Source organism: Berghia stephanieae, chromosome 13 (assembly GCF_034508935.2).
Source record: "Berghia stephanieae isolate SIO BIC M18660-M18661 chromosome 13, UCSD_Bste_1.3, whole genome shotgun sequence".
Lineage (NCBI taxonomy): Eukaryota > Metazoa > Mollusca > Gastropoda > Nudibranchia > Aeolidiidae > Berghia > Berghia stephanieae.
The window spans coordinates 40,010,093-40,035,092 of NC_088372.1; the positions used below are offsets into that span (position 1 = coordinate 40,010,093).

The following is a 25,000-nucleotide window of genomic DNA, read 5'->3' on the forward strand; positions in this document are numbered from 1 at the left end:
TGCGTACAGAGACAACGCTGTTGACGGCCAGGAACTCATGTTACACCCGTGTCAGTGAGAGAATGTGAGTCAAGATAGCTACTTTGCTTGTGGATCAAGTGCTCTCCCGACTGAGCTATCGGGACCGGTCGGCAGTATTCGGTATCTTTTTGGGGTTTTTTGGGTTTTTTTGTTTGTTTGTTTTGTTTTTTTTTTTGGCTATTTAAAACTAAAATCACTTTAAAGCTCGAGATAAGAGTCACACATGTGATCCACCATCTCAAAACGGTATTATGTCGGGATGAATTGGATCCTTTAAAAAAATGAATATAGAATGATATTGATAAGAAATAGGAAATTGACAGCTATGGATCAGACAGGTACTGGTGTGAGATCGAAATCTGTACAATTGTGTATGAAAAGGTGCCAGACAAAGCATAAAGGAAAAATGCAAGAAAAAAAGATCCCCCCTGAATTCAGTCTTCCTCGACTGGGGATCGAACCTCAGACCTCCTGATGACCCCCCAGACGTGTTACTATTTTAACACATCAGAGGTTACCCGATAGTGGGACGATTTTAATTTCTAAAGGATTGACATTTTGGGATGATTTTCTTTCTTTGTCTGCCACCTTTCACACACACACACAGACACACACACACACACACGCACACACACATACGCACACACAGACACACACACACACACACACACACACACACACACACGTGTCCAGACCTTATCTAAGAAATACAAACTTTAATTTGCTTGTGCAATGCGAGACAAGATTATTTATACTCCGCTATAGATAGTATGCAGATGACGTCACTCAGGCCTTTGTTATTGTTTTTGCCATCCGCGTTTGTGAGTTGTTCTCACTAAACTGTATTAACAAGACTATAAAAGTTCATGGTTACACAGAGTTTGTGTGTTGGTCCGTTATACTTCCGGATGGCAATGTTGTGAACTCCTTGGCCAAGCGCATTCTATCTATAGCGAATGGGAACTAACTCCAAGTGTCGCATCTGTGGCTATGAATTCAATGTCCATCACCGACTTCATCACAAGACATAATACCACTTGGAGACGGTGGGTCGTAAATCGTATGAAATAATTATCTAGAAAAATTAACAAAGTTTTGCTTTCAAGATAAAATTCTTACCAGGATGATTAGCCTAAATGAAATAAACGATTTTCTACAGAGATTGATATAATGTGAAGGAAGGCAACGTGACGAAAACCAAGGCCTTGTTTTCTCAACCTTTTACTTTTATAGTGGTTGGCTATGACACGGGGTGGTACTGTCAACGTGTGCGATGCAAGAGATTTTATCGAATCATTAAACTCTCTCTCTCTCTCACTCTTTGTTTCTCTATCGACATCTTTCGCGCTCTCTCTCTCTCTCTCTCTCTCTCTCTCTCTCTCTCTCTCTCTCTCTCTCTCTCTCTCTCTCTCTCTCTAACGATGGAGGAAATTTTACTTTGCTCGCCATCGGTGACTTTAAATGTTGTCGATACCAAAGTGATAAGGGAGCAGGCACTGGTGTAAGATAAAGATCTGAAAAAAATGTGTAAGAAACAATGCCAGACAATGCGATGATAGGCACACACACACACACACACACACACACACACACACACACACACACACACACACAGGACATGCAAAAAAAAAGTTCGAGGAAATCTTACCTTGCCATAACGACTTGATGGGGAACCTTGCCATAACGACTTGATGGGGAACCTTGCCATAACGACTTGATGGGGAACCTTGGCATAACGATTTGATGGGGAACCTTGCCATAATGATTTGATGGGAACCTTGCCATAACGATTTGATGGGGAACCTTGCCATAACGACTTAATGGGAACCTTGCCATAATGACTTGATGGGGAACCTTGCCACAACGACTTGATGGTGAACCTTGCCATAACGACTTGATGGGGAACCTTGCCATAACGATTTGATGGGGAACATTGCCATAACGAATTGATGGGGAACCCTGCCATAATGACTTGATGGGGAACCTTGCCATAACGATTTGATGGGGAACATTGCCATAACGACTTGATGGGGAACCTTGCCATAACGATTTGATGGGGAACCTTGCCATAATGACTTGATGGGGAACCTTGCCATAACGATTTTATTGGGAACCTTGCCATAACGACTTGATGGGGAACCTTGCCATAACGACTTGATGGGGAACCTTGCCGTATTGACTTGATGGGGAACCTTGCCATAACGACTTGATGGGGAGGAGACAAGTGTGACTCAAGTCTATGGACTTTGCTACGCAACAGAAAGATACCCGGTTCGAATATCCACCGCGTTATGTGGCCTTCAGCAAGCCACCTCCATAGCTCAATTTGCGGCGCTGCGTTGCGGCTGACACCTGGGTTATTCCAGTCTTCCCTTGTGTAATAATAGCTTTGACACATAACTATATTATATAAAATACGGAAAATATGGGACGCTTTTTCTGCGTTTTATTCTGGTTTGTGCATGTATCTCGCTTAATACGTGGAATTAGATATTAACACTTGGCAATTTTATGGCAAAATTATCAGAAAATATGATGAAGACATCAGAAGAGTTCTAACTTGTATTGTTTTAGAGCTATATGGCTAGGAGGGTCAACTATAAATTTGTTTTAAAATATACATAATATTGATCATTTGGAACTTTTCCGATGTGTAATCTTGTGTCTACAACCCATACAAATGACACGAAAAATGCCTGCTGAATTATTATCAATCAGTTCCGTGAGACCATGGCTTATGTTAGTTCTAGTATTTATTTGAGAGAGAGAGAGAGAGAGAGAGAGAGAGAGAGAGAGAGAGAAAAGAGAGAGAGAGAGAGAGGGTGTGTGTTAATCTACTATCCATATGACATAACAATGAAACAATACCTTAATTTTTTTTAAAGCGCGCGAGGATTTGTGTCATCCGTCGTCGTGAACAAGGTTGCCAGATGGCCACGTGTGTGGCCAAATATATAATTTTGTTTCTTTTTTTTTTTACATTTTATTCATCTATGTTTGTCTCAGTGACATTTATCCTAGTCTATTCAATTTTCTGTTTGTTAAAATTTAGTTCATTTTAAGTGGGCCAATCTTAATATTGAAAGCCATATGATTTTCTATTTAGCCACTTTTGAAGTCGAATTTGGTCAGGTTAAAGTCTGGCCATCTGGCAGCCTTGCCTCGCTCACGTCATTTTCGTGTCGCGCGATGGTGGAGCAAAATGGCCGTCTCCAGATTTTCACTCATTGAAATGCAAATTGGGTTGATGTTTTGTGAGAATACGGAAAAGTACTTATCATAATCGAATGAAATTTGAAATATAAATAGAAGAAATGTGCATATATAACCTTATGAGCGACAAAATCTCTCCTCTTTGTAGTTTTAGAAATATTGTACTCCAAAGAGTAAAAATCTATTTTTAACGGTCTTCTGGTAATCATACGAGTTTTGTCGCTTGACATAATCTAAAATGACCTCTTTTCTAACTGTGTGCCAACTTTCAGTCATATTCAATTATAAACAGCGTCGTAATTAATTTTTTAAAATAGCATGCACGAAACGGCTTCGTCCCATATTTTGTCGCGAATTTGGGCACTTCGTGAGCGAAAAAGAGGCCCAAAGATTTGTGCGGGATAGTCATTGCTATATTAGCTTTAGCTCGTTTCAATATTAGCCCCCAAATCGTTCAAATATTCAGACCTTCCATGAATTGCTGTTTTGTTTTGTTTTTTTATCTCCATTATCAAATAATACTCTGACGCAGAACACGCATGACAAGGCACATAAATAACACATTTAATTCTAATCCTAAAACCTTGACTTAAAATATTGATTGAATCAGATGATTCAAATTCAAGCTTGTCAAGAAGTCTTAAACCCTTAGAATTCTTTCATGAAGTCTGAATTTTGCGACTCAGACAAATTGCATGAACTAAATCCATTGATCATTGAACTAAAAGTTTTATGATCAAAATGAACAAAAATCGCTTTGTCGTGAATCGCTAACACGGTCCTCGCATCGCTCGAACAATTAAAAACTACATTTCATCCAAATTTTCGTTTTTCTTTAGAATTGTGGGACAAGACAAACACTTGACCTATTGTTCGTCTCGCGTTTGTTTGAGTTTCCACTTGTCAAAGTATTTCTACAACACTCCAATTCGCCTTGCTGGGATATCAAATTATATTTGCTGAAAGGTAAAGTGGAGATGATGGTTAAATAAAATCTTAGATTTTAAATTAAAATTATATGCACGAGAAAAACATTACGCCGAACACCGCAATGCATCCGGGAACTTTTATTAAATGATAATATATATTATAAAAAACATTTGGATCCTCATCTTAGTCCGAGGTGACACAAAATTTGTGTCACCTCGGACTAAGATGAGGATCCAAATGTTTTTTAAAATGCAGATGAGGAGTATGAAAATGTTTTTAAAAGACACTCTCGGGCACTTTTCCTTGTTTTTCAATTTGCAAACCAAATAAATGGAGACAATGTCAGTCCATTTACAATCGGAAGCCAGCTTTCTGATTGGTGATAAAGAAGTTTGACCTGTAGCGCTCGACAGCTTATGGCTGATGTACACGTGACGACATGCCCGCACGATCGGCCCGCAACGGGCAAATCAACCGGGCGATCGCGTGTCGAGGGTGAATCGCGAGCGACAGCAGGCAAATCCCCTGTTGCTACAGGCCGATCCGAGTTATCAAGCACTGCTTGATTTGATTTTGTTTGTTTTTTAAGTGTTTTACGGCGCTTTCAACACATTTAGGTCTTATCAGTGCAAGTAAAACGGAGGAAATGTGATAGTAAAAGAATTCAAGAATTACTGAAGCACCCAAGGAAAAGTAAGACAAAGGGGATATGGTTCAAAAAGGAAACATGTAGATTCCAACAGCATACTATCACTGTACTTAATTTGAGATCACCTAAAAGTCTCATCCAAACACAAACACAGGTCCCCACTAAGACGAATATATTCAAATGTTAACAAACCGATATATATATATATATATATATATATATATATATATATATATATATATATATATATATATATATATATATATATATATATATATATATATATATATATATATATATTGAATCGTGTTTGATACAAATATGGTACGAAAAGTGCTCGACATGCAGTAATGGAGCGAATTATTATTATTTAAAATATTTACCACAATGTTTGAGACAGTCTACATTAATGTTTCAGGCTTAATTTGCCATCGTCAGGACTGAGTTGTTTCGTTGACTGTTGTTGTTTCTTGAAGTGGTTCCGCTTTAAAGTTGCTTAACAAGAATTTGCGCCGATGGGGACACTTTCCGTATATCTCACTTTTCATGTTGAGTGTGGCTTCATGAGGGTGTTTGATTATAGTATATTTCTCTTCCAGGCATAAGCTACATTGTTTTGATGTTGGTGTGTATCCTGTTGCTTTAGATAAAATTTCATGGAAAATTTTATCTAAAGCAACAGGATACACACCAACATCAAAACAATGTAGCTTATGCCTGGAAGAGAAATATACTATAATCAAACACCCTCATGAAGCCACACTCAACATGAAAAGTGAGATATACGGAAAGTGTCCCCATCGGCGCAAATTCTTGTTAAGCAACTTTAAAGCGGAACCACTTCAAGAAACAACAACAGTCAACAAAACAACTCAGTCCTGACGATGGCAAATTAAGCCTGAAACATTAATGTACACTGTCTCAAACATTGTGGTAAATATTTTAAATAATATATATATATATATATATATATATATATATTATATATATATATATATATATATATATATATATATATATATATATATATATATATATATATATATATATATATATATATATATATACAAATTGTCACTCACATTATATGGCCAAGACGTTCGTTTCTGTTGCTTTATATATATATATATATATATATATTATATATATATATATATATATATATATATATATATATATATATATATATATATATATATATATATATATATATATATATATATATAAAATTGCTATTGTCCGCTATTGAAACCGGGATTAACTCCGGGTCTATGGGCCTAAGAGCTCTGAAAGGGACGGATCTTTACAAATTTACCTTGCCTGACAACCGAGTCAAATGTTTGCTTTCCATTATAATTATATCAAAACAGCGAAAGCTTTCCATGAGTTGGAAATGTAAGTATGAAAAGTGAAATGTCAACTCCTTTGACTTTGACTTCCAAGATTATAGCATTAGGTCACATTTGATTGGGGTACCTTCCCAGAAAGGCATTTCGTTACTGCTATTTTCTTCCCTTTTTTCTGTTTGAAACCTGATGTATACATAACGTGTTGGGATTTTTTTTTTTTTGGGGGGGGGGGGGGGGGTGGTATCGTGGGGGCTGAGGTGGTGGTGACAGCGGTGGGGCAGTAGGAGATGTTGGGGGGAAAGAGAAAAGATTGGGGCGTTTAAGATTGAGATAGTATTGAGCGATGATAGATTCGTAAGGGTGTTCTAGGTGACCGGATAAAATCAATATTATCTTTTAACAGGACGACGGAATTGCCCCAAACTCACACTGACGTTATATCCTGCTTGCGGGTAAATGTGAGTAAATTACTTGGGCACAGCATCAATTCTTCTCGAGTCAAAACGAAAGCCACATAGTAACAGCATAATAAATATTTCAAAAAGGGTTATGGATTACTGTTGAAGGAGTTTTGGCTCAAAACTAAAGCCACTTAGCAATAGTAATAGCACAATAACGATATTTTAGAAGAGTTTTTGTGGCTTACTGAAGAGTGTTTGGGGGGAACCCAAACCGGTCTGTGTCAAGTGTTAAATTATTTTTTGAAGAGATTATAATAATTTGTTCAATATCTTTTACAGTCCATAGCTTCTATTAGCTTAGTATACACCAAAGAGGATGCTAGGGTTGGTGATGAAACAGGTAAATGTTTGTGTCTGTGTGATCTTGTCTTCGTCTGTCGTCTGTGTGTGTGTGTTTGTGTGTGTGTGTGTGAGAGAGAGAGAGAGAGAGAGACAGAGAGACACAGAGAGATAGAGAGAGAGAGAGAGAGAGAGAGAGAGAGAGAGAGAGAGAGAGAGAGAGAGAGAGGGGGGGGAGGGGCGGTGTAATGCTGGTAGGCGGAATAAAATTAAAGAGAACAGGTCAAAGTTGATGTTATGCGTTTAGGTAAAATACTCTCACATCTGTCCGCCAGATAAAACCTACAAACACAAAAACTGTGTGTGACATTAAACATTTATACGAGACCTAATCACTCAACTCACGGTCCAAAATCAATATCAAGAAGCTGAGTGAAGTCAACTCCGTCACTCCTATACGCTCTATCGACAGGAGAGAGTGGACATAGTGATGCTTTGTTTTGTTTTTGAGGGTTTCACGGCGCTTGCAACACATTAAGTATTAAGGTCCTATCAGCGCCAGTAAAAAGGAAGAGAATGGGATAGTAAAAAAAAGTTCTAGAATTACGATTAAAGAGCCAAAGAAAAAGGAAGACAAAGGGGAATTAGTTCAAATTGGCAACAGATGTTTTACGGCGCTTGCAACACATTTAGGTTATATCAGCGCCAATAAAAAAGAAGAAGATGGGATAGTAAAAAGTTCTAGAATTACGATTAAAGCACCCAAGAAAAAGTAAGACAAGGGGGACTGAGAACAAATAGGGATCAGATGTAGATTCCAAGAGCATACCACCAATGTACTTAGTTTGAGATCACAAGCACAAAATCCAACAAAGAGGAACACACTCAAATGCCTAAATTATACATTCAAAATAACAAATATAATAATACATAACAGAGAGATGATTTACAAGGGAAAAAACATCATCTCCCAAAACAAAAACTATGCATTTCCCCTGTTTCGCTCCCAGCTAGGACTCCGGCCAGTGCCGGGACAAAACCAAGTAACCTCATTCCAAGACAAAGACAGAAAACAAGTTAGAAAACAGATATAGGGGGATAGAAGACACAGTATGTACCTCCCTGCCCACTATGGGAGGTCAGGAACCCCACCCAGTGTCTCAAGCATGTCCCCACTAAGAGGAACAAACTCAAATACAAACCACACATTATGTAAAACAAAAATAAATCAATACATAAGAGATTTACAAGAAAAAAAATATCATCTCCCAAAACTCTAATTATAAATTTGACTGTTTCCCTCACAGCCAGGGTATCCGGCCAGGGCCAAGACAAAACCAAGTGATCAAGACAGAAAGCATGTTGGAAAATAGTGGGATGACACAGTAAGTGCCTCCCTGCCTACTATGGGAGGTCAGGAACCCCACCCAGTAGACAGAGTGAGTCGACTTCTTGGATATGTAGACTACATATGTGTAATCAGTGTTGTTAAATTCCAACGCATGAAAATAGAATTAATTTTGTGAATAACTTTAAAGGATGTATGCATGTAGTGTGACAAAGTCAACATTTGCTCTGGAAATGCGTAAAATAGTGTACTCGCTTCTTCTTCTTCTTCGCTTAAAATTGCTTCGAGAATTCCAGTGTAAATGTTGCTGCTTGAAGCTCGAAGAAATAAATAATAACGTGATCTGTTTGTGTAATGAAATTGAAGCTTACATTCAACTTCACGAAAATTTTAGGGATGAATAAAATTGATTAAAATGTTTTTTATGAGGCCAATGTAAAATCGGCCTAAATGGCAAAAAGCTGGACGTCTTGCATCGGAAGGATAAAAGTGTTAACGAACTAGTACTAGCTAATTTTCAGAGTATAATATTTCAATAATTATGTTCAACTTCTACAATATTGTTTCGAGCATTCGCTCTTATCAAATAGCCCCTTTTATTTAAAAAAATTGAGCACTATTATTTCATGGTTTTTGCTTTTATAATTTGTATAATGTTCATAGTAGATAGTAGTCTGGTTTTCCCTGCAGGTCCACACACACAAATGCACACACATACACACTTTCTCTTTCGTTTATTAATATATCTTTGTTTTCCAGGGTTTTACGGCGCTTGCAACACATTTAGGTCATACCAGCGCCAGTAAAAAGGGAGAGTAAAAAGTTCTGGAATTACAATTAAAGTACCCAAGAAAAGGGTAGACAAAGGGAAATTTGTTCAAATAGGAAACAGATGTAGATTCAAAGAGCTCACGATCAAAGTACTTAGTTTGAGATACCTAAACTAAAAGTCTCATCCAGTCACAAGCACAGGTCCCAACTAAGAAGGATACACTAAAATGTTTACAAGTCATATATAATATATAAACAAAACAATACAGTGCTTAACAGAGAGATGATTTACAGACAAATTATCTCCCAAAACTCTAACTATACATTAGACTGTTTCCCTCTGAGCTATGGTATCCGACCTGAGCCTGAACAAAACCAAGTAATCTCATTCCAAGAAAAAGACAGAAAGCGTGTTAGAAAACAGATATAGGAGGAGAAAAGACACAGTAAGTGCCTCCCTGCCCACTATGGGAGGTCAGGAACCCCAGCCAGCTAGCTAATTTTCATAGCAGATAGTAGTCTGCAGGTCCACACACACACACACATACACACATACACACACACACACACACACACACACACACACACACACACACACTTGCTCTTTCTTTTATTAATATAGATATATACACATAGTCAATTGTACAAAAGTGAAAATGAAGGTTTTCACCATAAGTGACAAAGTTAGCACTCTTGATAAATGTCCCCATCTTCAGCACCATATCTATAAAGCCCCAGTTCAGCTTAACCTGTCCATTGACACAGAACATCGATCTATTTAAACCTTTTATTTTATAAACGAAGTAAAGGAGTAAAAACACAATCCTGGCTTATATAGGTCTTTTGTTTGTTTTTAAAGGTTTTACGGCGCTTGCAACACATTTAGGTCATATCAGCGCCAGTAAAAAGGAAGAAAATGGGATAGTAAAAAGTTCTAGAATTACAATTAATCACACAAGAAAAGTTAAGACGAAGGGGAATTGTACAAATAAGGAATTGGTGTAGATTCCAAGAGCATACCATCAATGTACTTAGTTTGAGATCACCTAAAAGTCTCATCCAGATATGAACACAGGCCCCTACTAAGAGGAATACACTCAAATGCTTACATTATAAATTCAAAATAACAAATATAATAATACATAACAGAGAGATGATTTACAAGGAAAAAAATCTAATCTCCCAAAACTATAACTACATTTGACTGTTTTCCTCCCAGCCAAAGTCCCGGACAGAGTCATGACAAAACTAAGTAATCTCATTCTAAGACAAAGACAGAAAGCAATTGGAAAACATGAAAAGGGGTATTGAAGACACACCCTGCTCACTATAGGAGATCAGGAACCCCAACCAGATACAGGTCTTTTGACTGGGCAGTCAAAGAGATGAAATGAAAGTGAAAATTATATTTCATATTAGAAAAACAGACAAATAAGAGAACTGTTCATTCAGCCAGTCAAATTTATTTAAACAACAACCCAAAACTAGTATAAAACAAATGTGTGTAACAAATAGTCTTAAAACAAGATTGCGTTGGGGAGCATTCACATATTACGTCATCAAAAATTTGCCCTTTTTAGACCCCCCCCCCTCCCCCAAGTCATCACTTGTCATCATTGACCTACCCCCCCCCCCCCCCCCCCCCCCCCCCCCAACAGAGGATGACGTCATCTAATTTAATAAAAACTAAAAGATAACTTTAATTTCACAATATTTATTATTCATTTTTCAAACCATAAACATTGATTATCAACGTTAGATAAAACACATTCAGACATTTTATTAATTTCAGAAACTGTTGATAATTTATGTTTTACGATACAATGGGGACATACAATTTAAATTTGCAAAGATAAAATCTAACAAACATTATTTAAATTAGGCTACTTGGTGCGGGTGCTATTAAAAAAATTTCAGAAAGTGTAATTTAAAATAGTATAGGAGGCAAATTATTTTATAGCATATTAGTCTTTTAGTGGAATGAATTTCTGTTTCAATTTCCAAACATAAAATTAATTGATTCAAAAATGTTTCTGCCTTGGACCTCCTCTGGCAATGTACTATAAATAGTATCATCAATTTCATCTTCATCGTCATCACTTTCTCCCATTTGCTGTTCTTCTTGTATGCCGCATTTTCGTGAATGGTTTTTCATTGCTGTGATCGAGGAGTGATACAAGGAACATTTAGGGCAAGTTCGCCTTTTGAGAAGTGATACCCCTTTCCCATCTTGTTTCTTAATTTTTCACCTTTTTGCTAATTTATTTGGAATGCCATTTTTGAAGCTCTTGCATTTAATAAAATAGGCCTAATTTGCCTATGTTTTGATGACATCATCTTGGGTCTGACCCCCCCCCCCCCTCCCCCATGTCAACACATGTCAACATTTGGTAGACCCCCCCTCCCCCCCTAGCTGATGACGTAATATGTGAACGCTCCCTTGGGGTGGCCAAGATGCTATAATGACCAGAGATTTGAAAGGTTAGTGTTTGTTTGAAGGGTTTTACGCGCTTGGGACATATTTAGGTCATATCAGCTCCTGTACAAGGGAAGAAAATGGGATAGTTTTTAAAAAATAGTCAAGAATTACAACTTAAGAAAAAGGGAAATTGGTTCAAATAGGGAATAGATAGATGTAGATTACAAGAACATACCATCAATGTACTTAGTTTGATCTCACCTAAAACTCTCATCCAGACACCAGCATGGGATTCCCCTAAGAGGAACATACTAAAATGTGCAAATGATATATTTAAAAGTAAAAATAATACAGCGCATAACAGAGAGATGATTAACAAGGAAAACAAATATAATCTCCAAAACTAATATTAAACATTTGACTGTTTCCCTCTCAGCTAAGAACTCTGGCAAGGACCAAGAAAATATCAAACAATCCCATTCTAAGACAAAAACAGAAAGCAACTCGGAAAACAGATATAAGGGGATAGAAGACAAAGCAAATGATCTCGACCGCCTGCCCACCATGGGAGGTCAAAGGACCCCACCCAGGCGACACATGTAAGACAGATCAGCACTAAAAAAGAGGGAGAAAATGGGATAGTAAAAAAATTCTAGACTTACAATTAAAGCACACAAGAAAAGTAAGACAAAGGAAAATTGGTTCAAATAGGAAATAAATGTAGATTCCCAGAGCACACATTCAATGTTCTTTATTTTAGATCACCTAAAAGTCTCATCCAGGCAAAAGCAAAGACCTCACAAAGAGGAACACACTCAAATGTTCACAAATCATGCATTTAAAACAAAAAATAATACAGTATATAAAGAGAGGTGATTAACAAGGAAGAAAATATCATCTACTACATTTGACTATTTCCCTCGTGTAATGGCCAGGACAAAACCAAATAATCCCATTCAAAGACCAAGACAGAAAGCAACTCAGAAAACAGATAAAGGGGATAGAAGACACAGCAAGTGACCTCCTGCCCGCCATGGGAGGTCAAAAGAACCCACCCAGGGCAAAGAAAAGAAATGGTCATTAAAAAACATGTGATTTATTTAAATAACAAACCAAAATAAGTATAAAACAAATAATGTGATCCATCGCTTTAAAACAAGATTTAGTTGGGGTGGAGTTGATGCCATAAGGGATTTTAATGTTTAAATGATCAGAAATGTGAAATGTTCGCGTTTGTTACTTTAAGAAATTGTATACCTCTTTCCTCGATAAAGCATTTAAAAAATATAATGTGTAGCATCAAATCACCTGAACACAATAATGATTAGAGAAGAATGGTCACAAAAAGACTGAAAGCAAACATAGTCAAATCAAATTAAAGTCATCCTTAATGCATTGAACTATACAACAATAATACAACAGCAACAAACAAAACAAAAACTGTGCTCTTGTGCAAGTCATCCTTAGCTGCCAGGCCTAGGCATGTAATGAAGGAATATAGAATAGAATCAGACAATCCATCAATCAAGTGTCTGATGTCAACAGGAATCCCCCTTGCAGTCCAAAGGGAGCAAATTGGGAGTTTAAAATGTTGCAAAAGAAGAAAAAATGAAAATGCCTGAAACAAGGCTCGAACCCAGGACCTCCAGAGTCACAGTGCAATGCATTAAACACTCAGCCACCTCACCCCTCCATTTAAACAAAGCTTTCCCCAAAATATAACTGAATTTTATCCATCTTTATTTTTATCTCATCTCACATTTTGAAGACGTAATTCAGATAATTAAAACAAAACATTGGAAGAAGCTCAGACTATCCATTACAAACAGTCTGTGCTAAATCTTAAAGATACATTTGCTCTCTGCTGAATAATAGTTTTTTGTTTGTTTTTGTTTTTTCACAGAGACCAGTCTGTTATTTGGGTCTTTTCTGCCACAGAATGTGGAATATTAAAAAATCAGACCCATAGATAGAAAGGTCTCATACGCTCCCATGCATTATAATGAAAAACAGGGTAACTTTGAACCAAATTGATACTCAGCAAAGTTTAACTCTTCGTCAAAGATATCGATTTCAGAATTTGTTTACATCTTTCTATCATAAATAGCAATTTTCCACCTTGACGCAGTCTATTTGTTGTTTTTTTTTAATATTATTTTTTATGTCATTAATTACCAATGTACTCAATTTCTTAGAATAAATAGGCCCTGTTATAATTTTCTAATCTGGTCATGAATGCAATACTGCAGCCACATTGTAATCTTACAGCAAAGAATTAAGTGCGTACAAAAGTGCCTGCAGACAATAGAGAATTTTTTTTAATTGTGGGGATGGGGGCTCAAACCCACGACCTTACTGGTACGACAGTGATGCTACCCACTCAGCAGCCAGGCTGAGTTGTCGTATCAGTAAGGTCATGAGTTCGAGCCTCCATCGCCGTGAAGTTTTATTCTCTATTGTTTTCTGTCACTTATCTACTCACTTAATTCATTGTTTCTATCAATAAAAACGCCTGCTCCACTTACTTTTCTGAACTTGTAATATTACACAATGATGTAATATGTTACATATCTGGAACCATAACAGTAATGCTATAACATTTTAATCTTACACAACAATGTAATAAGTTATAAAGTCATTTACAAAAGAAACTAGACAGTTTATATTTGCTATTATCTCACATGAGAAAAAATATATTGGTACGTGGTATATATCTTTAAGAAATAGACAAAATTTTCTTTCTGTTGACGTATCACATGTGAGGAACAGATGTGGACAGCTATACGGGTCGGCACAAAGGTTACATGTTGTTAATGTGTACCATAAATAGTTCCGATTTCATATAAGGATTACTACGCAGCAGTTAGCACACAAATGGGTAAGCTCTGTGAGCATGGCTTGAAATGTCACAAACCCGTAATTTGCCCACGGCTGATCCCTTTACATAAAGTTGCTCGACTGAGATGGGCACGTGAACTCAAAGACTGGGATTAGAATTAGAGCAAAAAGGTATCAACCAAGGACTCACCTCAAACATATACATCAGCAATATCTTGAACTAATGGTCGTCCCATTGATTCGGAATTAGAAGAATCCGGTTTAATAACGCCCCAGCACACAGAGCTTGGCAAATGTGAGGCTGGCTGAGAAAACCAGGGAAGATGCGGCGAGTTTTGATTTGAGATATGAGCCAAAATTGAAGATTAACTGTTTCCCACAGCAACAAATTTTATTCAGAAAAAAATTCATAACTTGGGTTCTACTAATGGACAAAGAAAGAAAATTTAAAGTAGTAAAAAATCAGAAAGGTGTGGTCTACAACATTGCATATATAACTCAATTTATGAAATTTGCGCATCTTTCTGGGTTTTCTCAGCCAGTCATACAAATATCTACTGTCCTAGACGATTCAAATGTATGGGTAAAGAACCTGTAGTCAGCTATGTCACTTGACATGAATTCCTTTGAACATACTATGTGGGATTTGATATAAAGAAGCTTAGAAACAAAAAACAAAAAAAAAAAACACACAAAAAAAAAAAAACAAGAAAAACAAGAAAGCTTGACCAAATTCGATGTAGTTGTTTGACAGACTAAATATAATTGGTATTGATACACCAGCAGAAATAGTCAATCAACTTACATCATCAATGAGGCAAAGAGTTGTGGCATTGATCAGTTCTAAAGGTGGACGTACAAAACACTCAAGTACGTCGTGTGTGCTGATTTCAATTTTGAGCTCGATTTTGCAAAATGGACTTTTTAATGACTGGTTTTAAATATTTACACAAATTCAATAAATTATACCCCAAAGGAAAACTAATTTTGTCTAGTTTCCAAACATGTATATGTCATTGTCTTTGTTCCAACCAAGAACAAACTTTTAGCAAAAACAAACTGTCTAGTGTCTTTTGTAAAAAGACTGGAATGAAGACAGTAACACTATAACCACATTGTAATCTTACACACTGAAGCAACAAGTTATATATCTGGAATAAAGACAGTAACACTATAACCACAATGTAATCTTACACACTGAAGCAACAAGTTATATATCTGGAATAAAGACAGTAATACTATAACCACAATGTAATCTTACACACTGACTGAAGTATTAAGTTATAGATCTGGAATCATGACAACAGTACTCGGATTCTCTTGTACTTGGCTTACAGTTTCTTCGTGGCTTGACGTATTTGAACTATCATCGGAATCCTCTGCAGCAGGCATTTTTATGATAACTTTCCTATCTTGCCTTTTTCCATCATCAACTTTCTCCCAGTGACTTGCATTTCTACTTTTAAATCTACTTTTTCTCACATAGGACAGTCGACCTTTAGTAGACCGTCGCAGCCTTTTGATAGTTGTTCTCCTTCTGTGGCTTTTTCTTGACTTTCTTCTCATTATCTTAAAAGGATAAGAAAACAATGATAACAAAATGAAAGAGTGACATTAATTACACCAAATCATATTGTACTCATCTCGCATTCCAGCATGATTTGCAGTACGACACACTAGAGCTGGCTGACTGTTTGTATTGGTTTATAATGAAGTCTTAGGCAAGTCGATTTGTCCTCACGACAATCACATTCGTGAGTATTTTCAATGCACTGAGCTGTGATTTAATGACAAGACAAGACAACATGAGAGTACACACTATGGATGTAGAAGTAACATCCCATTAAGTTTTTCATAACAAGGTAAAAATCTTAGACAATCCAATATTTTGGGATGCTTTTAATCTTGCATTTTTCTTTCTACTTTGTCTGGCATTGATTCATGTAACCTTTTCCATATTTTCTCTAGCTGCTCCACTGCCTGCTCCCTACTTTGTCATTTTACCACGGATAATATTCATTTTCACAATTTTGACCACAGTAATGAAATCAATGCTTTAAAAACCATTCTGGAGCACTTAAAAGCAGATTTAAGGCACATAGGCAATTTCAAGCCAAATCGTTAAATCAACGCATAAAAGGAGAGAGAAAATGTTGGCTGCAATTACCCATGAGTATCTTAAAACCAACAGTTTGTTACAGCATGTTTGCTATACACTGCTTTAATATTTATTGTTATTGAAATAATGAGATGAGACAAAACAGGGCACAGATGTGTTTTCATTATTTTATTTATACCCATTCTTTACTTGCATGTTCATTACAAGCATGTTCTCCTGGAGTGTATTATATCACACACAACATGTCACTCAATGTAAAAGCCCCACAGATCCTGAGCATCACTCACAATTTTAACCCAGGCGATTGAAAAAATGCATAGTGCTGTCAGATGTCGCACTGCAATTCCCTCAGTAATGTGACCAAATACTGTAATAAATACTCACTAACTGTGGGGTTGACCAATTTGGCTCTTGGCATGAACCAAGGGAAGTTATTGGTCGATCTCAAACACCTCTTCCCAATAAAATGTTCAGGGCAGCAATCATAGCTAAAACAAGTTCCATATATGTATAATTTAGGGCGGCCTGTAAATTGCTGGTGAATTGTCTGAACTTTTAGAACATGCAAAAATAGACCAACCAGACCAAAATATGGATTTACAAACACAACCCATATATGACACATCGATAGAATAGTCAAATCATGTCATATTTTTCAATTCATTTATTTTAAAAAAATTAGCAGGTCTTTATTTTATGCAACAAATGAAATCACAATTACTCATCTTTCTGGCCCCCAGTCTGAGCTAAGAGCAAAGGAAGAGAACAAATCCTACTTTTTAAAGGAGGTATGATTCCTCCTCAAGGGGTTTGCCTTTCCTCTTCTTGGCTTTGTTCATTCTTGATGCAGCAGTTTGAATGTGATAGACCAAGGAAGAATCCGCTGGGGAGGTTACACAATCTTTCCTATCAAAGATTTTAGAGAAGTGGACAAGAGGTGATATTTACACAATGTGTAGGCTTCATAAGTACTTACAAGGAGAGAACTTCTGTTTTCAGAGATAACATCATTCATGATATTGAAAGATTGCTCGACCCTAGGACCAGTAAAGACAGACAAACACGCACTAACAATCTGTTGGACAGAAGGATACCTTTTCAACCTGAACACTTTGGCCCGCCACAAATCTAACCCACAATTATCAGCAGAAATGTCCATGTCTGACTGCATTGCCATAATTTCATTATCAAAATCAGCAGCCACAACAGAGGGTAAGAAATTTGGAAGTTTCTTCGAAGAAATTGCTGTCACACCTTTACCAAAAAGCCTAGAGTCAAGAAAAGACAAAGTCCTGAGCAAAGAACTTCACTCTCATCCATTATGCTTAAGACTGAAGAGCAACTTCCTAAACACAACCTGCTCAACATGAAAAACATGTAACATTGGTGTTCCTGCATTGTTTTCCTCTCAAAAAGCACAACAAACGTTTTGACTATGGAAAGACTGACAGCCCTGATCAATAAGATTCCAAAAACATGTGCCCTACCTTCTTTATTCATATTCCTCTTCTTCATAAAGTCAGAAAACTTACACTGAAACAAATCCTTATAAAGCCATGCCACAATAAAACATACAAAGAACTTCTTTCAACTCATCAAACCTTTGACAACAATCATAAAGAGTGAGCCACCTTGGACCAGCTCTCTGCCTTGTAAAAGACAACTAACATTCAAAAGATCACAAAGATTTCCAGTCTAATATCTGCACTGAACTCCATATCACTGAAAATGTCATCGAACAGCTTTGAAATATGATGATCTAGATCAACAGAAGAGGAAAAAGACTTGAAAATGTTATGAATGTGATGGCCAGCATCTGCATCAATATCAATAATACGAGGAGCAACTGATTTGAGCCTAGCAAAGAAACCATCGGATTTACCTTGCATATAAGCAGCAGAGTCACTAAAATTAGAAATCAAGTTTGAAAGAGGAATGTTCTCATTACACAAAGTATCCACGACAGCATCAAAAACAGTAAAAGCATTGTCAGTGGAAAGCTCAGCAGAACGGTACAGCTGAGTGACCTAAATCAAAATCAAAGAAACAAACCAGAATGTTATGAATGCGTTTCTTCCGATGCTTAGTAGTGGATTCATCCAGGTTGCTTGAAAAGAAACTGCTGCGCAACTTTTCAACAAGTCTTTTCCTGATTACTTCTGACAAGCCATGCCTCATTGTGTAGGTGGCAGTCTGTCACTCCAGACAGCAAGGAGATGGGTTAGTCCAACCAGTTTTGGAGCAGACAACAGCTTCCTGGTATGCAATACCGTCTCTTATACTGGGTGGAGTAGGTGCAGAGGTTGCTGGCTGCTAAGTACCTGAAAAAAAGGTTGCTTGGTTAAATCCATGCTTAAAACTTCTGAAGCATAGCACTGATAATTCAATTCAATTCAATTAATTCTTTTCGTAATAATAATAATAATAATAATAATAATAATAATAATAATAATAATAATAATAATAATAATAATAATAATAATAATAATAATAATAATAATAATGGACATGAACAAAAATGGAATCTAACAAGAAAAAAATTTGTGTGTCCAACAGAATTTTAAAGTTCTGATATTGAATTAAAATGTCATTCTGGAAACAATTTTCAAAAGAAAAACTAAAAATTTCGTTTACAAGGGATGCTTGGATAAATAACTGCTCACTGATGGCATGAAAATATTAGTATAAATGTTGCTGCTCGAAGCTCAAAGACATAAATAATAACGTGAAGTTGAATGTAAGCTTCAATTTAATTACAAAAACAGATCAAATTAACGTTTCGGGTTTCCCCTTTATCAACAAAACAGGATGTTGAAACACCACAGATGAATGAGATGATGTGGTAGTGATCTATTTTTGTAATTAAATTGAAGCTTACATTCAACTTCACGTTATTATTTATGAAAATATTAGGAAAATTAATATAAATCTTTATTTTGATAATTTGAGATTGTATAATACAATAAAGTTTTAACCAATAACTTAATTAATAATGACCAAATGTGACAGTAATACTAACCTGTGTTTGTAGAAACTCCATAGGGTTGGGGAGTACAAGAGATTGAAGCAGTCAGTCGCTGTTGAGGCACCTGCTTCCAGCTTTTTTACTGCCTGGAATTGTGTTGGGAGAGAGTAATTTGTTCTTGTGACCCTCCTCTTCTCCTTGTGGTGCTTTGATTCGGCATGCCTTGCAAAGAAAGACTTTCCTTTAGATCCATAAATAAGTCTTTGTTGGCAATAAATGGAAAATGCCATTCCCTTGCCTGAATTTTCCTCACATAACAAGAGAAGAAATCGCCGTAGGTGTCACGTTCCTCAAGCCATTTAAATTTATTTTTAACACCTTTTTTAAAGTAAGAAAGTCGCAACTGTGATCTAGTAATACTTCAGGCATATTGAAGAGGAAGAATAATTGAATGAATAACTGAAAATGTACGGCCGTGGGAGAATTTAGAAAAAGAGAATCGGTCGTAAAGTAGTGAAAATTTCCGATATATGCATTCATTCACCTTTTCTTTCGAAGAAAAATATTTATTTCACATTCATCATTCCGATTAACTTGCAACTGGATACAAATAAAGCGTTGAAACAGAGATTGTCAACCAAAAAAATGTGTGTGTGTAGGTAGCAAAATAAAGAGAAACAGTCCGGTTCAACACACGTTGTATGTGTTAGTTGATTACTGACTACGTGTGTGTTTGCTATGCGACAAGACCTGTGGCGAGACACTGTCAGCGAGGAATTGGCAACCGACAGTACTGCCGTTGTTTTAAAAAACACAGTAGATAACATTTTTCAAATAATGTAAATATTAATTTATTAACTTATTTGTTTTGCAATCTTTTCAATTTTCAATTTATAGTGACAGTTTTAACTATTTTACAGTGTTGAAATTATTCATATTATATAGCGCGGCCCTGGTTATGGAGCTTCTCCTTTTTTATGTATACATCCTATTTCCATTGTATTTTTATCTTATTGTGTAAATTATAACACGTCTGTACAAAAAATGTCCTTTTTGGGATGCCATAAAGTATTATTATTATTATTATTATTATTATTATTATTATTATTATTATTATTATTATTATTATTATTAATATTATTATTATTATTATTATTATTATATGCAATGTTGACCAAATAGCACATACTGTGTTCTTTAATAAAATGGCAGAGTACGCGTTGGCAGCATAGCAGGTTGAAGGCAGTGAATTTGTATGGGTGGTGCCAAGTCCAGTGGAAATTTAAAGGTGGTGATAATTGACAAGATGGAATGATATCACACCTAGCTGACTAGTTTGATTTGTCTTTCACAAGACAAATAAAAAGTTTCTTTATTTTTTTAAGTCGGCACTCGAAACGGAATAAAAACTGATTTTTTTGAGGCATGAAACAAAACTCTTTATTTTCTTTTTTGTTGGTTCTGTCTTTCAATGTTACGAATTTTATTTTTACTTTTAATTTTGTTTATTAAAATTAATTTTTTAAATGTCAATACTTAACAGAATTTATCAGGCAAAATCATACTGTGGGGAAATCTGACAATTGTCAAAAGATTTAAAGGCCTGTTAGGAGTTCTGGAAAATCTGTTTAAATCCTTTTACTTGAAAGTAGCACAAGGAGAATAAATCAATGTATGTCAGTTATGGGAAAGAGCTCAATGAAAATAGCAAGGAACACTATGATTGGTTCATGCATAATATCGTCAAATCATCAATTGCACTTGCAGCTTAGGATGCCAAAAGATGACATTAGCTGAAGTGTCATTGGTGAAGTAAGCCATAAACTTACAGTAACCCTTCCATCCATGGACTTTGCAGATTTTGCCAACATTGCAGCACTGGATGGAGAAATTTGAAGAACTGTACTGTTCTGTTGATGAAAAGATAACATTTATTTAGTATATAATGAAACCTGGGTGCAATGAAAATACCTGGACCAGCATTCAAATCTGAATCTAGAAGATTATCTTGCTTTGTTTTCTGGTGGTATGACATTCAGCTTATACCTGTAGGTTCCAAGTTCGAGTCCTGCTGTAGGCAGCACAGAGTTGAATCCTTTAAAAAGGCTCTTTATTAACAATTTTTCATCGAGCTATGAGCCAGCGATGAAAATGATAAAAAAAAAATTGATTGTAAACGTTCTTTAATCATAGCAGCACCACAATTTTGATAATTACAACTGTAAATTAAATTTAGCTAAAACTAACCTTTACAGACACACAACATTCAAATGCGTGTGCGTGTCTGTGTGTGTATGTGTGTGTATACATAATAATAATAATAATAATAATAATAATAATAATAATAATAATAATAATAATAATAATAATAATAATAATAATAATAATAATAATAATAATAATAATAATAATAATAATAATTGAGCTTTATAAAGCGCAATATCCACTAAATGTGCTCAAAGTGCTTTAACATGTAGGACGATATTACAATTTTCCGGACAAAGACAACGCTGCTAACGATCGGGTACTCATTTTACACATGAGTACGGTGAGAGAAAGTGAGTAAAGGCCTTTTCCATGGACTCAACTATGCGCCGAGCACGAGGCTCGAACCCAGGACCTTCCGATCCGAAAGCGAGTGTCATACCACAAGACCAAATAGCCGCACAAAAAAAAACATATTACAAGTATAATTATGATCAGCTACTACGATATTGTTTCGAGCATTCGCTCTCATCAGGAAGTGAAAGTAGTTATGGTGGTTCATAATGACATAAAAGGTATTTGTTTCTATGTCTGCATGAAGAAATAGCTCCTTTTATTATAAAGTTGAGCACTATTATTTCATGGTTTTTGGAGCATTCGCTCTCATCCTGAAGTGTAAGTGAAATTTATAATATATATATATATATATATATATCAGAGCAATTAAGCCTATGGAGCTGAAGTTTATCCCAGTTTCTGTTGTGTGAAAGAGACAACAGCTACTGCTTGCTTGCCTTTGGATGTAACACTAGTCTATCAGAAAGTACTTTCCACAAGATCTAACAAACCCAGCTACCCAACCACTACTGGGGTTGACAGGATGGGGGGGGGGGGGGGGGGAATGATCTCAGTAACTTTGCGAGTAAAATTGAGAAAACTGAGTTCTTAAACATGGAACTCCTTTCCAAAAGCACATTTAGAGGCAACGTTTTGGCTGAAATGTTTCCAAACTTTATTTACGTCATTGTGTGCCAGTGTTGTTTATCAATTTTATATTCTTGACAAAATATATTTTATTTTTCATTTGAAAAATCAATTCTTATTGCACCTGGAAAAATGGTTCTATGCATATTAATTATCATTTTTCTCAATTAGAGTATTTTTGCCGATAAGAGTAAAAAAACAAATTTTTTAAAAAAGTTTAATCAATGATTAAATTAAAGGACAATTCCCTTAACAGCAGCAACCTCTTTCGTCTTTTGTGACTTATTCATCGTTTTGTCTTTGTTGTCAAAGGGGAAACCCAAAACATCCAGATCATTTTTCATAGTGAATCAAATTGAAGGTTTTATTCACTTGTTCACTGTTTTTAAAAGGAAGTTCATGTCTGATCAGGTAAATAAATTTAAATAAGAAAAATGTGTAAAAGAGTTTAATGGGTCCAAAGATCTTTTTAATTATCAACATCTAAATCACGGCGTCTAATCTGCACTATAAATCTGACCGTTTAGTTTCCCGCTGTTCCGAGCGCCGACGTAACCTCACCCGACAGGTAACCGGGGTCAACAGCGGTCAGCCGATATCAATTCCCAGAACGTAGATTTGACGTGCATTGGGTGATACCAATGGATGATTTCCGTACCAATTAACCTCACGATCTTCGTGACGATGCAATTCCACCCAAAATGCAAAGAATTCTCGCAGACCTATTCTTTCCATCGGTCCAATTTTTATTTCAATATCTCCAGTACTTATTCCACAAGCCGTGATTCAAATTCGCCGATTTTTCTATAACATTTAAATAAAATTACTTGTAATTACCTCAGGATTCTAAAAAAACGTTGCTATAAACTTCAAATTTTTTTTGGTGTGATTCACAAGGCACAAGTTTTACTACGAAATGAGGTAAGTTTCATTTACTCTTCAGTTTTCATTATTTTGTAATGATTATTTTTCCGCGGTAGGTCAGGTAATAATGATATTACCTCTTTAGCCTTGTTCTTGAAACGTAATATTTCGCTGCGGTTTTATTGTTAATTATATTTTTATTTTTATTTTTTTCAATGATGAGTTAATTTGATTTTTAAATTGCATAATTTGAATTATCTTGCTAATGTTTAATTTTAAATGACATTGTGTGTTGGGCCTCAACTTAGCTCAACTGCTTGTTAGAATTTTCCTGCTCCCCCTTTCTTTCACCAAATTGGGTGAAGTATTTGGTTTTTCTTTTTCCAAATTTTATGTACGCTGTTATGTATGCGTGGATATGAGAAGTAATACAGAGTGTTTTAAAACTCATTTTATTCATTAATTCACTATATCATTGCTTACATCGCTCAGTCAATTTTGAATTTTCTCTTACAGCATGGACCACACAATTGCAAGTCATAACCAAGCAGTGAATTCATTATGTAGGACATGTGGTATGATTTGTTTAACACAGAAATAGAAACGTGCCCGCAAGAAACCATTTAAATGTTCAAATTATTCTAATGACATTCTTTTAGTCTATGGGACTGACACGGTATTGGACAAGCAAGGAGCACACTCATAATTTATGTGTAAAAAGTACACATTATAAAGCACATTGAACACACGACTCATTAGCTTCTTTGTATTTTCTCATTGCCAAGACACTAATAATAAATAAATCAACCTTGAAACGGGTTGCACTTGCATGTTTGATATCGACAGAGTAGAATATAACAACAAACTACGAAACGCAGGAGAGACTTTCAAATCTCATGCACGAGCCACTCACCCTCAGGGATGGTCTTATTGCCTCTGAATTGGACAGAATACTGCATTACACAACAGGCTTACCACAGCAGATCATTCATTGGCAACCACTGCCACAAATACTTACAAGAAAAAGTCTACACTTACAATTATCCAACAAACAAAGAACTGCACCCACGACCCACTCATCATTGACGACGCTTGCAGTATTGGATTAATTTTCGACAATATAAACAAGGCCTATAGTCATGTGCACAACTTTATTTCACACACAAAATCGATCAAAGCAGACACGATCCAATATATTCAGAGTGCAATAAAACATTACACGGATACATACTGAAAATATTTTCCAAACAAAATAATCCCAAAACAACACCTCCTTGAGTACCAGTGCATACCACACATCACTCAATATAAGTTTGGACTTAGACTTCTTGGAGAACAAGGCACAGAGACCTGTCACCAAACAACAGCAAAATTGGAAAAAAAGAGCATCCGGCATTATCAATGATATGAATAAAATGCGATTTGTCATCAACGCAATGCAGTTAAAGACCAGCCCCAAACTACACTGACGAGTTTGAATGCTCGTAGCGGATATATTTTTGTTGAGGAAAAATACGTTTTTTGTGAGGAGAAGTATTTACATCTTGTCTTTATAATACATAAAATTCAGACAAATCCATAGCAA

At 35.9% G+C, this 25,000-nt stretch overlaps 2 protein-coding genes across 2 annotated transcripts in view; both read right to left on the minus strand.

Annotated features, from left to right (window-relative positions):
- The window catches only part of LOC144959066 (uncharacterized), a 19,215-nt gene extending 17,899 nt beyond the window's left edge, over window positions 1–1,316 (minus strand). Inside the window, exon 1 of the mRNA XM_078891435.1 lies at window positions 1,141–1,316. The gene's annotated coding sequence lies outside the window, so the exon portion shown is untranslated. The remainder of the gene's footprint in view (window positions 1–1,140) is intronic.
- An 11,849-nt stretch (window positions 1,317–13,165) lies between these two features.
- Window positions 13,166–25,000, minus strand: part of LOC144958667 (ADAM 17-like protease) — a 58,810-nt gene continuing 46,975 nt past the window's right edge. Inside the window, exons 23-24 of the mRNA XM_078890787.1 lie at window positions 21,192–21,272; window positions 13,166–15,847 (exon numbers count right to left, since the gene is read on the minus strand). Of these exons, the coding sequence (XP_078746913.1) occupies window positions 15,560–15,847; window positions 21,192–21,272 (369 nt within the window). The 3' untranslated portion in view covers window positions 13,166–15,559. The remainder of the gene's footprint in view (window positions 15,848–21,191; window positions 21,273–25,000) is intronic.